General features: G+C 37.9%; 1 protein-coding gene across 9 annotated transcripts in view; it reads right to left on the bottom strand.

Moving 5' to 3' along the window:
• LOC140516414 (P2R1A-PPP2R2A-interacting phosphatase regulator 1-like) overlaps positions 1–14,177 on the bottom strand; it is a 67,482-nt gene that overhangs the window by 38,805 nt on the left and 14,500 nt on the right. For 6 of the 9 annotated variants that reach the window (XM_072627368.1, XM_072627370.1, XM_072627376.1 and 3 more), the window contains exons 6-9: positions 13,016–13,108; positions 12,675–12,763; positions 11,543–11,607; positions 9,770–9,863 (exon numbers count right to left, since the gene is read on the bottom strand). In XM_072627368.1, coding sequence (XP_072483469.1) covers positions 9,770–9,863; positions 11,543–11,607; positions 12,675–12,763; positions 13,016–13,108 — 341 coding nt within the window. Of the gene's footprint in view, positions 1–6,880; positions 9,260–9,769; positions 9,864–11,542; positions 11,608–12,674; positions 12,764–13,015; positions 13,109–14,177 lie in introns of those variants that run through there. The other 3 variants (XM_072627372.1, XM_072627375.1, XM_072627369.1) reach the window with 3 other exon arrangements.

The following is a 14,177-nucleotide window of genomic DNA, read 5'->3' as shown; positions in this document are numbered from 1 at the left end:
TGACTGTGATGAGACACTGCGTTAAAAGCTGTCTGGGCTGGAGAGGGCTTGATTTGGTACTCACTCTTAAAAATCTGAAACTGAAGAAAGGGAAGAAAGAAAGGCACAAAGAAGGGCATCAGATGGTGGGACATTAAGCAGGTAGAAAGGGAGGCAGGTACAGAGCCAGGCAGGAGAGCTAAGAGCAAGAAAAAGTAGGAAATGATAGAGCACAGCATTCTATGCCTCCACAAATCCCAGGCAGGCCACTCTCCTCTCACCATTAAATTATAAACTCCTCGAGGGCAGGGACCCTCTTTTTTTTTTTCATATCCAGCACTTAACACAGTGCCTGGCACATAGGAAGCACTTAATGTTTATTGACTGAGTGACCTAAAACTACAGCTTAGTTAGGGTTTAGGAACTGGAGCCTCCCATTTCAGTGGGATGCCAGTTGGGATGCTGAGAGACCTAGCTTTTTGACTCTTGCTAATGCAAAGGTAGTCATTCAGACTAATTGGTCCTAATTATTGGGTCAAACCCATGGCAGGAGATGGCATTGGGTGAGAAAGGCTCCGGTTCTCATCAAGCCTAAAGGGAACCATTTTTCCATCAGCAAATAGTCTTTTCACTTTCAACTGGGCTTTGGGTAAAGATCCTCATGATGTGCTAGTAAGAGACATGGAACAACTAGATGAAGACTAGCTGAGAATCTCTGAGACCACTATCGAGTCTTTGTAGCAATTACAAAGACATGGGAAAAACTAGCTAACTGAATGACTTCTTAGGATTGTGGGGTAATATTTTGAGTATAGTCACACTGTACCAGGAAATATTCTGAAATTAAATTAACCAGTAAAGGAGCCTAATTATATTCCAAGCTTAATGTGAGGCAACAGTGTGAGGCGGATGCTAAGAAAGTTAAGGCAATTAGCATTAAGGCATTAATAGAAGTATCATCCAGAACAATGCAGATAATAATCCCCCTGTAGTACTGCTGATCACATCCAGAGTTTCGTGTTCAATCTGGGGTATCAAACTTTAAGAAGAACTTTGACAAAGTAGAAATCATTCAATATCCAGAGAAGGGCAACCAGGATGAAGGTTATGAAGGCCCTGCAAGGAATAGATACAGGAAATGGAAGAGACTTTAAGATATGAAATGGTGGCTGTCATTGTCATATCTGATAGGTGATTACATGGAAGAGCCCCCATGGAACAACAATCACCCTATGGAAAGAGCTCTGGATTAGGAGTCAGAAGACTTCAAATACAGGCTCTACTACTGGCTAACTGTATGATCTTGGGCAAGTCATTTAACTTCATTGGGTCTCAGTTTCATCTACAAAATAAGAGAATTGGACTAGATGATTTTTAAGGTACGTCTCAGTCTTTAAATCTCTGATTCTAAACTAGGAGCTATGGTAAGGCAGATTCAAATTCAATATAAGTAAGAGAATGTGGTGGGATTAGTTAGTGGTCTGGCTATTTGGGCATTTCAACAAACATTAAGCACCCATGTGTGAAGCACTGTGCAAGAGATAAAGAGTAAAAACGTAATTCCCCTGTTCGAGTAACTTTCATTCCAAAGACAGAAGTGGTAAGCATAGGAGATCCTTGCATCAGGTGTTTAGTACATGTATATTTCTGTTGCAGCAATTGACAATAGTGTGGTAGAAAGAAGGCCGGATTTGGTATCCATGAGCCTGGGTTCAAGAACTGACTTTGCTACTAACTACCTAACTACATGAACTACTTTCAAAGATGACTTTGGCCAAGTCACTAAACCTTTGGGCAAGAAATTCCTCATCAATAAAATGACCAGGTTGGACTAGATGACATCCAAGGTCCCTTCTAGCTATGATCCTATGACCAGAGATTATTAATTAGTGAATTAAAGAGGAACTTTCCCAAAACAAAATTAGGCAAAGAAGAGAGGTACTTGATTTCTTCAAGCTGAAGGCCATTATTAGTCAATCATTAAGCACTTATTAAGTGCTTACTGTATACCTGGCACTGTGCTAAGAACTGGGGATACAAAAAAAGGCAAAAGACAGTCCTTGTCTTCAAGAAGCTGATGATCTAATAGGGGAGACAATATGTAAACAAATATATACAAAGCCAGCTACATAGATGATGCAGTGTATAGAAAGAGTGCCAAACATGGGGTCAGGAAGACTCATCTTCCTGAGTTCAAATCCAACCTCAGACACTTACTAACTGGGTGACCCTGGGCAAGTCACTTTGCCCTGTTTGCCTCAGTTTTCTCATCTGTAAAATGAGCTGGAGAAAGAAATGGCAAACCTTTCCAGTATCTTTGACAAGAAAACCCCAAATGGAGTCACAGAGAGTTGGACATGACTGAAAGGACTTAGATAATAACAAACAGCAAAAGTTACATAGAGGATAAATAGGAAATAATTAAGAGAAGGAAGGCACTAGAATTAAGAGGAATTGAGAAAGGTTTCCTGTAAAAGAGGAACTTTTAGTTGGAACTTAAAGCCAGGGAAATCAATAGTTGGGGCAGAGAAGGCAAAGTGTCCCAGGCATGAGGGATAGCAAGAAAAAATGTCTAGAATCAAGAGATGGAGTGTCTTGTCTGTGGAGTAGCCAGAAGGCCAGTGTCACTGGACTGAAGAGTACATGCAGTGAGTAAGACATAAAAAGACTGGTAGATAGGTGGGGGCTAGGTGGTATAGAGCTTTGCATGCCAAACAGAGCATTTTGTATTTGCTCGTGGAAGCAATAGGGAGCCACTAGAGTTTATTGAGTAGTAGAATGACATAAATTGGACCTCCGCTTTAGGAAAATCACTGTGGTGGCTGAAGGAGGATGGATTGGAGTGGGGAGAGAGCTGGAGCAATAATCTAGGCGTGAGGTGATGAGGGCCTGCCCCAGGATGGTGGCAGTGTCAGAGGGGAGAAGGCGGCATATTCGAGAGATGTTGCCAAGGTCTTGGCAATGGATTGGATATGGGGGCAAGGTGAGAGAGAGTAAGAAGACTAGGGTGTCTCTCAGGTTGCATGCCTGAGGGCCTGGGAGGATGGTGTTATCCTCTACAGAAATAGGGAAGGTGGAAGGCAGGGGAGGAGGGCCTGTTTTGGACTTCTTGAGATTAAGATGTCTACTGGACTTCCAGTTTGAGATGTCTAAAAGGCAGTTGAAGATGTGAGATTTGGAGGTCAGCAGAGAGGTCAGGGGTGGAATAGGTAGATTTGAAAATCATCAGCATAGAGATGGTAATTAAATCCAGGGGAACAGATGAGATCACCAAGTGAAGTAGTACAAAGGGAGAAGAGAAGAAGGTCCAGAACAGAACTCTGAGGGACACCTACAAATAGGAGGCATGATCTGGAAGAGGATCCAGAAAAGAGAATGAGGAGTGGTTAGACAGGCAGGAAGAGCACCAGGAGAGAGGGGTGTCCTGAAAACCTTGAGAAAAGAGTATCAAGGAGGAGAGTCATCTATGGTGTCAAAAGCTGTAGAGAAGTCAAGGAGAATGTGGACTGAGAAAAAGCCATCAGATTTGGCAACTCAAGAGATCATATGTAACTTTGGAGAGGGTAGTAGATTTTGCTTTTGCTTTGTATCCTAAGTACCTTGAACACTGCCTCTCACAGAGTAGGCACTTAATGTTTGCTCTTGAGTTGACTCAATGTAAGTCTACAAATCACTGACACTCAGTAATTTAACATGCCAGTGAAGAAGACAAACTAAACCAACCACAATGTTTCTATTTCCCCTCATAATACTTCCATAATGTAGCAATCTGTTTTGTTTTGTTAGTTCTTCCCTCCACTAATGCTAACTAGTTCAACCCCTTCCACCCTTTAGTAGGCAGCCTTCATGAATGTCTGTGGCACTCCCAAAAAATCAACATTGAGGGGCCAACTTTCTGTTTCTGACTTTTTCTAAAGGACTTTTTCTAGTCCTACGACGCTAAACAGGCTTATTACCAGACCCAGACACAAAGCTTTTCCAACTTGGTTGTAACTTCAAGAGGTTACACTCTATTGGCACAGCCTTCCAGAAGCCAGGGCTCACCTCCATGCCACGAGGCAGCATAGAAGGATGACTTTAGTGGAGATCTCCTTGGAAGATCCAGAAGAAAAATGAAAGGTATAATTAGGTTCCTTTGCTGGATAATTTAATTTCAAACTACTTCCCTATAAAGCACAAAATCACAGGCTAGCTCTTTCTGACTGTTTCAAGTCATGACCTTCAGTTTTAAGCTTAGGTTCCCTGGAGAGCTACCAAGGGAGAAGACCCAGGCCAAGAAATAAACTAAATTGTAGTAGAGGGATCTACTCCACCCCCTTTCTTATAGCCATACGATAATTATTCCAAAAAAAGTTTTCTTGCTGGTAGTTGACTTTTGAGTATTAGATAAGATTTTCCATTGATGCCACAGGAAAAATTCGCAGATTTGGGATGTTCCTCCCAGGGTCCTTTTAAACAATGTCCACACCAAGTGTACCTTAAGTCTCACGTCTTATCAGCTGATGAAGGTGTTTTTTTTTTTAATTGGCGTGTGCTTTGCTGCAATGAGAGCAAGTGATTAACATGCAAATCCCAAGAAAATAATTTATTCACACAAAACAAGAAAGCAGAGAGAAATTAGCATTCCATTTCCAAATAAATCATGCATAATTCAAAAGACAGAGGACACTATGGCTGAGAAAGAACAAAATGAGTTCCACATTGCAGGAAAGGATCAGAGCCTTGACTTCTATGGGTGTGACCCTCCCTAACTGCTTCAAGCATCTTCTGAAAGGGTTCAGAGGTTTATGACCAGCATGACATTCTCTCTGCTTGCAAAGACAGAGACAGTACTTTAGGGGACCAAACTGTAGTCTGATCACATACTGAAAGGCTGAGTCTGGGCAATTATTTTTACCAATTTGTGTTGCTGTCAGGCCACAAAGATCTCCAATTTCACATATACAGCTATCAGTCAATTTATAGAATCCAGCTAATCATATGGATGCATTTATTTAGTGCTTTTAAGAACATATGGCCATTAATTATCCTGCCACCAGGATAGTAAAAACAAATTTCCAAGCTGCCTATGTGATTTTCCTTTGGCTCCCTCTACCTAGAACTTATAGACAACAGTGAAAACCAATCCTATTTTTAACCTTGGTGGAAAAATCATTGGAAAGTCATCTGTGATGTAAGAAGACATGGTGTGGCAATGGAGGAGGCAAGGCTGGACTGCATTTTCACTGGAATTATCTTAGCCTCATTTAGCATGGTCTGCCCTTTTCAAAATTAAAAGCTTTAATTATTTGGCAATGAATTCTACATGGATGAGACCTCTTTAGGCTTAGGTCGTAAGAGCTAAAATATTGAAATGCAAGGTCAGAGAAAACAACGATTACTTTTTCTCCCTATAATATACTGTTACAGAGAGTCCATTATGTAAAAGACATACAGATGTGCCTGTGGAATAAGACTTTTAGTCACTGAAGAGATTAGACATGTTGTTAGTGGGAGTCCAAAGAATCTAATAATCCAAGGACAAGGGTTCAAGGTGAGTACAGGCTTAGAATTTGTTTTAAAGATTCAGTTAAATCCATCCCAAACCAAATTATCTGGTAGTATATTGTTACTTATGTACGTACAGATTTTCCCTCCCAACTGCCTTTCTCTAATTTAAGAAAGAACTGTCTAATAACTAGAGCTATCAAAAAATGGCATGGAATGTCTTGTGAGGGCGAGACTTCTCCACCATTGGAAGTACTGAGCCCTCTGCTCAGTAAGTGGTACTATAAGAAGGAAATCCTGTAATGGGGTGGCAAGGCTGGACTAAATGACTAAGTTCTACTTAAATTTCCACGGGGTTTTAAAAAATCATCTTTTATATCACGATGCCTAAATTGTAGAATTTATGATGTAGAGCAGACTTTCAAATATCAACCTGGAAGGGGGTGGAGGGCGCTGGGCATTGCACCAGTTCTGAAAACAATCGTGTTAAAATCCTTTTTCACTGATGTAAAGAGCAAGAAAACAAGAAGACCTCATTCTGGGGGTACCTCCTTTTCCTAGGGAAAAAAAGAACTATCCAGTTAAAAACAAAACAAAACAAAGTCACTCTTAGTATAGCCTTGTAACTCATCAGCTCTGAATTTGATAAATGAAAAGGTCCATTATCATCATTTTGTCACAAATTAAAGCCAAGGACAAAAATTTGAAATTTTTGGCTCGCAGTGACTAAGCTCTAGTCATGGGTTCCAGAAGAGAAGTAAGCTTCAAAAAACAACTCTACAAATTTAAATTCTACTTTCAAAATCTCAGTGATGGAATTCTAATGTCATTTTGAGGATGGCATATTTTGGAGAGATAGTTCATAGCCTCAGACTCAGAAGACCAGAATTCAAGTCTCATCTGTGATACTGGCAACGTCACTTAACCTCTCAATATCCCAAGCAACTCTTTGAATTAGAGGTGGTACGCAAACAGTAGCTGATCTGCATTAACAGAAGATGTTTCCTCACCAGGAGTTCCTTACACCAGTGAAATTATAGGTCCAGACCAAAATAATAACACATTTTTTGGCTGACACGGCAATTTTAGGCTCACAGAGATGTTTTCCTCTTTTTAGAATTTTACATATGAAACTTTTCATGAAATGGGGCAAGTTTATGTGAAAATTCAGAGATCTAAGTTCTTTGGTGGATTACAAGGGTAGGTGTAGATTTAATACAAGTATTTTAGCAACCAAAGACCTCTCTACTTTTTATTAAAGAAGAACATACAACAAATAGCTCAGTTAGAATAATGGCAAAGTGAATTTCTTAAGCTGTGCTTCTAAGATTTCTAAGATGGAAGTCCTGTAGCAAACATGAGCATACTTTTAAAGCCAAAAAGTGTTACACCGAAAAGAATTTTGGAAGCCAAGTTTCTCTTTCATTTTAATTTTTATTAGCACTTTGAAAACTAGCATAAATATAACAGAAAGAGGACACACCAACACATACACACAGCACAACTAACTCTTGTTCTTGCATCTTTAAGATGAGTTCTAGATTAGACAGTAAGAGACTCATTCAGGAAAAATGAGACAAGCAAAGTCGAACCCCCCAGAATCAGTCTTCCCTACAGAAGAGTGACGTGACAGGTCTTTGGCATGTTTAAGATAAACTACAGCCTTATCATACTCAAAAGGAACCAACCACAAAAACAGCATGGAAAAGTTAAGCAATTCTTTGGGGTTGAATACCAAGAGAGGGAAAGTCTTTTATAGAGAGAAAAACAGGCTCCTTCCATTACACAAGCTCAAAAGGCAACAGTTGCAATGATTAATCAAGAATGAAAAGCCAACAACATTATTCACAAATGCCACACCAAGCATACTGTAGTGAGTTATGTTATTCTAGCACATAACATAGAAGTCTAAACTAACTTGAAGAAAGTGAAAAATTGTCTGAGCTGAGTTATGATTACCAAAGCAAACCCTTTCCTAGAGGGGTCCAATTCCTAGAGTACCCCCTACATATATAAGCACATACTAATGTGTTACTTAGCATATGAATTTATACACGGTTTCTTGAAGCAGTGTTTTCACCCTAAAAGCTCACTTCGTCTATCTTCAGTGGTTTTTGTTCTGAAACATGATATCCTCTCCCAGAGTCTGTGCAAATGCATCATCACTGTATAAGAACCTTTTCTGTCTTTGTTGACAGACATGATTTTTGGGGGGGATAGCGGGGAAAGGTACAGAACTGCTACCACATTGAGTTGCAGCAAAGCCCCTCTAATCCCTTTCTTTTTACCTAACAAGTCTAAGACCTAGGAAGCAGAGAAGCTAAAGCATCACTAAGACTATACCACCAGTCCTGTTTATTGGTTATTAGTAGAATTCTATTCCCTTCTCAGAAGCCCATCATGATGAATGGTGCATACTTGGGAGTATGTGGTTACATTTATCCATAGACTCTTATGGTGAATGCCTTCAAGGCTTTTGCAACACAGTCCTCTGCACATGTGTCTTCTCCCTTTTGGGAGTATAGCTAAAAATTACTGTTCTAATATCTCCTTTGAAAAAGAAATGTGTTTTATAAGGACTATTCATAACTGATTAAGTTCATTTCAATCTATTCTCAACTTAAATTCAGAAAATTCCCTTTCTAATTTTAAATCAAATGTTAACTACCCCCAATTGTTCAAAGTACTTATTTTAAGTTTTAAAATTTAACACTTTGCTAGGGCTATTCTATTTCTATTTTTAAAATTCCTTAAAAGATTTTTAGATAGCAAAACATTTGGAGTTAAAAAAAATATTTACAGTCATTAAGGGGGAAAAGGAAGTGGGTAATTCTGACAGAAAATCCATTACATGTAGGAAACATATTTAATCAAATCAGCAGTCATAATTAGAAATAAAAAGGAATTTACAAAAATGCAAAAAGCTACAACTAATCAACACTGGCTTCTCCACATCTAAATATAAAATTGATCAAGGTAAAACACAAGTTGAATACTGGCACAAAGCCCCAATTAAGCATTTTGCTTTTGCTATTCATTTAGGATTTTTTCCTCCTTATACTACCCCTTTCTCTTCCTAATATAAAGTAAATAGCTCCGGATTCCTGTGTAAAACAGGTAACTGTAAAATTAGTATGTTATAATTAGCTTACTTTAAAAATAGCCTTTGACAGGTTGGTTATGTTTCTTTTTTTAAGTGAAGGCTAGCAATTACTGAAAATGTTATCAAGAACTAATGTGGGCACAAAGTGTCATTTTCAAACATGAGTCTGTGATACTGATTTAACAATTATACTTCATCAGAACTTACTATCCCCATAAATAAACAGCAGTCTTAATTATTAAAAAAAAATAATCAAGGGATGACATAGGTATATAGATATATTAGCAGCTTAAAAGATGTCAATTTATAGCTTTAACATATTCCTCATTTAGAAGATGTTTTGAAAAGATTACTATGTTGAATTTAAGCACATCCTCAGGAATTGGATATGGAAGTTCTCTAGAATAACAATATGTCTGAATATTCCTAAAAGGAAAAATGTAAAAGAGGAAATAGCCCACATTGCGCGATACAATTCTACATTATTGCTCCAACTGGATTTTCCTCTCCATCAGAAAAACAAGTCTTGGAGTGGTGAATCACTTAGATGAAAGCTCATCTACGGGGATAAATGGAGAGCCCGAGTCAGAGGGTGACACAGGAGAGTCGGTGGTAGTGCTGACTTTAGCTGGTGAGTTACAAGAAGATCCAGCACTGCTGCTGTTTCCATCAAGAGCATCTGAAGATAGACTGGGAGAAGAAAAGGCCACCCATTGTAAACAGAAGTCAAGAGATTTGAATGTGCATTTTGAGGGGGTAAAAGTCTCCACATGACCACAGACCATCTACAGCAAAGAAGTAGTGGTAGTTACAGTTTCACAGGACACCATCTGGATAGCAAAGTAAAGAGTAACAAAGAAAGTTCTCTTTTTCTCACTGAACTAGGTTTACTGTGGTTCAAGTAAATAGAAGAATGTTTTTTTCCAGGTGTGTATAACCATACCTCTCCCATGTACCATATAGTAATCTATTCCTATGGCTACATTTCCAAATAACATACCTATTATATATTCAGTGTTAAATATACACGTCTGAGAATTAATACCAACTAACTATACAAACTAATCAATAAATTCATTTGAGATCAGCTTGCTAACATCTAAAAAATTGTGCCAAAGCTGGCAAGTCAAATAAGGCCTTGGTAAAACCATGCAATACACACCTTAATGAATGTTGGAAACCCAAAGTTAAATTGCTTACCACATGTCAGGAACTGATGGAATATCAGGAGAAAGCAGACTGCTACTGGTGCCTTGAAAGAACCTCTTTGGTTGATCTTCATTTTCCACTTCGCCTATGAAAAAACAACAGTGGCAAAGCCAGCTTTAAATAGCTTGGAGCTGGGGGTATGGCGGGTGGGGTGTCTATTTTCAACCAAGAGAGTGTGTTAATGCAACTTTATGGTCATTTTTGAATAAATGTTAAGCTATCCAGTGCTTTATGATCATATAATTACATATGAGGTAAAGAGCATTCTGTTGCTGGATAGAGCCTTTGTGTATAGGCAGGATTATTCAATCGTCCAGAATGAAAGGTTGTACATCTTTTTTTATTTCTTTAAGCATCCACATGGATAGACATTCTCTAATTCTTCCTTGAGAAGATTACTATGTATCTTAGAGGGCTTGATGGTTATTTAATGCCCCAAGACATGACTAGACTATCACCATTTAAGGAAAGCCAGTCTTCTATGTATTAAAAATCCAGGGAAAAAACCTATCTTCAGAGAAAGTCTCATGGTTTTCTTTACTAAACCAATGAGCCAAACTGTTCATTACTGCTCCTTTAACAGCATTCTCTCTTGTCTTACTCTCAGAGAAAATAGCCAATTGTTTATTGTTCATGTTACTCTTCATCTTGGAAGGTTCTCTCTCATAGCTCAGAAGGCTCCTTTAGCCTTGCCTCCCAAAGCCCAGTGAGTTCTTGGTACCCTCTTTCTCTACTTTTTCCTTGGGTTGCAGGGCCCCATCCTCTCAAGTGGTTGAGTTACAAGTGAATATTCACTTCTGTAATAGGTAAGAGTAGTTTTTAAACATAAACTAATTATGCCATGCCCAAAGTGACAAAACCTCAATCTCCTAAAAGGGCAGAAGACTTCAGCTAAGCTAATGCACAAAGTTTTGAATTTCAGCATATATTTAATACACTAAAAAGAGTCCAAGTACTCTATTACCCATAGACTTTCCACTTTTGCATAACACTGACTCACACATCTAAGTTATGGACAGTTTTATTAAAAAAAAAAAAAAGGCCTTGCCCACAGCTCAGTTTTTGATAACTTGAGAGCAATTACAAAGAAATGCATATGTCTTGGTTTAATTAAATATGCTATGTTAGAAGCCTGTCTTATTAATTAGTCGAAAATATATTATGTTTGAGAGAAGAAAACATGCTGTGGTTCTGCTCTCTCCTTCCTGACCCCTTCTATTTTCCCATTTTCACCATCCCACTCCAAGCAAATTAAATTTCTTACTAAATATGCAGTTCATTTCATTTGCTAAGAAAGTAGGGAGAAGAAGAACAAGGTCAAATGGAGATGGGATGAGATGAGCCAAGACTGGCTCAAAAAACACCTTCTTGTTTAAGTCATCATCATCCCCAAACCAACTGTCCTCCTTCCTTTTCATCTCATCTTTTTAAAACTAGGAAGAAAAACAAATACTACAACCTTAATCATTTTAAAACTTATGCCACATTTTAATATTCTCCATGTTAACTACTGGAAGAAAAAGCAATAAAATACTTACAAATTAAGTAGTCTAAACTGAAAAGTATTTTTATTATAATACTTCCAATATCTGTCAAATGTCATATGGTCAATGAAAAACTAATCCTAACAAAACCACTATTTGATACTGATCAAATATGAAATTACTTTGTAATTGTAAAGTACCATGTAAGTACAACCTACTACTTAAGAGAAATCATAACTTTTTAAGCCCCATTTCCTGAATTCCCATAGAACCACAGTACCTTTTCTCTTTATGGGTCCCAGCACACTTGGTCTGATACAGTTGATGGGACTCTGACTCCTCCTGCTGATATAATATCAATCACATTTGTCATTACCATGCCTCTATGCACATGTCAACAGTTGTGATGAGAAGTCTACAAGATTACCAGAGCAAAGCCATCATTACTCCCAGAAAAGATTTGGATAACCAGGTCCAGCTGGCACAACTCATTAAACCAGAAAATGTGGTCATAAAATATAGGTCTCAGAAGCCATGGCCAACCTCTTTCCAATGCCAAGTGTACAGCAGTAGGAGCTTCTAATTGTACTGTCCTAATTCTGAGTGAGAATAGGAATAACCTAGTAGCAAATCTATTACTCGGCTCTCTAGTCAGGAAAATCTTCCTAAATTTGAACAAATTAATGGAGAGCTATGTAGTCCTAGTTATAATTCACAGGGCTATTATAGACCTGGAAATAGATTAAGGCAGCATGTGTAATGACTACAGAGGGCAGGGCTTAGAATCAGGACGACTTTGGGGGTTCAAATCTCACTTCTGACAGTTAATAGCTATGGGACCCTGGGCAATCACTTATAGGTAAAATGACTTCAGGCAATTTGCCAGGACTTACTTACTAAATAGAATACCAATAGTTTAGATTTTTGGGAGGTACTGACCCATTCAGGTTTGTATCAAACACCGACTTTTCTACATATCTGTTAGTGGCAACAAAAGGAGCTCATCTAGTTTCCAAAGCCTTAGGACTTGAATTTTCAGTTTTGATTGGTAGAGGGAGTTCCCACATCAGAAGTTAGACGTTCATGAAATCATAGATTCTTTGCATGTTTGCATGTTTCTAGGTAGATGAGTGGGCATACTTATAAAAAGTACCTAGAAAATTCTATCTGTGAGTCAATATATGCCAGAGGAAAGATTTCATGTGTACAAATATGTATAAATTCAGCTAGAATTTTTTTCAATTTATTTTTAGATATTTCACTATATGTGAAATGACAACTAAGAAGAACATTTTAATTTAGCTATGAGAAGACACTATCCATGTTTACTAAGTCTAGAACAAAGAAACTTAGAAAAATGTAATTTTACTTAGTTAGAATCAATTTGGTAATCTCATATAATGTAAACTTACGTAGCAAATCGTCTAGTCGGGCTAGGAATAGGGCTAGGAGGCATCCCATTGCTGGCAACAAAGGTCTGTAATGAAGGCGAATAGCACTGCTAAAAAAACAAACAAAAATGCAACAAAGCTCAAAAAAAAAAAAGAAGAAATGCCACTTTCCAAATCATATATATATATAGTAAGAGAAGCTGTCCAGAATTGGGGTTTAGGAAACATAAGTGTCAGTTGAGCCTATATTTTTCCCTAGTGCCTGACACAGTGTGCTGGACAGAGCAGATGCTTAAAAGACACGTTTTACTGGCTCACTGGATGAATATTAGGGTGTACACGATCAAGCTTTACTTTCTTACCTTTCCAATTCCCCTGGTGGGTGAAGGGGCAGGAGATACTGGAATAAAATCAACACGCCTTGGGGATGATGACTTCTCTCCATCATTATCGTTCTAGGTAAATGGAACAGTATGTAATTATATCACTGACAGTTGAACCTAGGTGACAGCAGTGAGGAAATATTGGACTGCAATTGCTGCTGGGGAGAAGCAACTCCTATCACTTTCATTGGTTGGAAAGAGCTCAGAATTTCTACCAACTCTACACCATGGTAAGGAACCTCAAAATCAGTTCTACTGACAAGTGATATACCTTACATTTTGGGAGAACCAGTTATGTGGAATTTTAGGGACTACCAAAAGTTTCTAGTAGTTGTACTGTAGCTCCAAAAGACTGGCACTGCTCAGTATCAAGATATCGGAGCAAAAGGGAATATTATTCTTTTCTAAATGTGAGTGGAGATAATACTGAAAATAATATTGTTCAGAAAATGACCAAAGAGGAAATAGCTGAAACTGGATACTAGTGAGGAAGCAGGAACAATGACATCTACATACATTAAAATAAGTGCTAAAATTGTTTAAATCCGGCTATAAAACATCAGTTCTAAAGGATGTTCTCAGAAAACCCTGGAAAGACTTACATGAACTGATGCAAAGTGAAATGAGCAGAACCAGGAGAACATTGTATACAGTAACAGCAATATTATACCAAAATCCACTGAGAATGACTAAGCTGTTCTCAGCAATACAATGATCCAAGACAATTCGAAAGTACTTATGATGAAAAACGCGGCAACTCATGGAGTGTGGATGTAAATTGAAGTATACTTTTTAAAAATTTTTTCTGAGTTTTTTTGGATTGGTGGTTTTTTTTTCACAATGTGACTAACATGAAAATGTTTTACATGATTGCACATGTATAACCTGCATCAAACCTATATTGCTTACCTGCTCAATAAGTTAGGAAAATAATATAGAACTCAAAAAAAATTTAAAAATGAATGTTAAAAATTGTTTTCATATGTAATTGGGGAAAAAAATAAAACATTAAATAAAAAATAAATAATAAAATATCAGCTGTAAGTTCCAATAGCACCAAAGCATTGAAATGCTAGGCTACAAAGGGATCCCCAAAGCCCATTTGTGTCTAAATAGCCTAGACTCAACAGAGAAAACCTGT

The sequence above is a fragment of the Notamacropus eugenii genome, chromosome X (genome assembly GCF_028372415.1).
Source record: "Notamacropus eugenii isolate mMacEug1 chromosome X, mMacEug1.pri_v2, whole genome shotgun sequence".
In the NCBI taxonomy this organism is placed as follows: domain Eukaryota; kingdom Metazoa; phylum Chordata; class Mammalia; order Diprotodontia; family Macropodidae; genus Notamacropus; species Notamacropus eugenii.
This window is presented reverse-complemented; position numbering and strand designations above follow the sequence as displayed.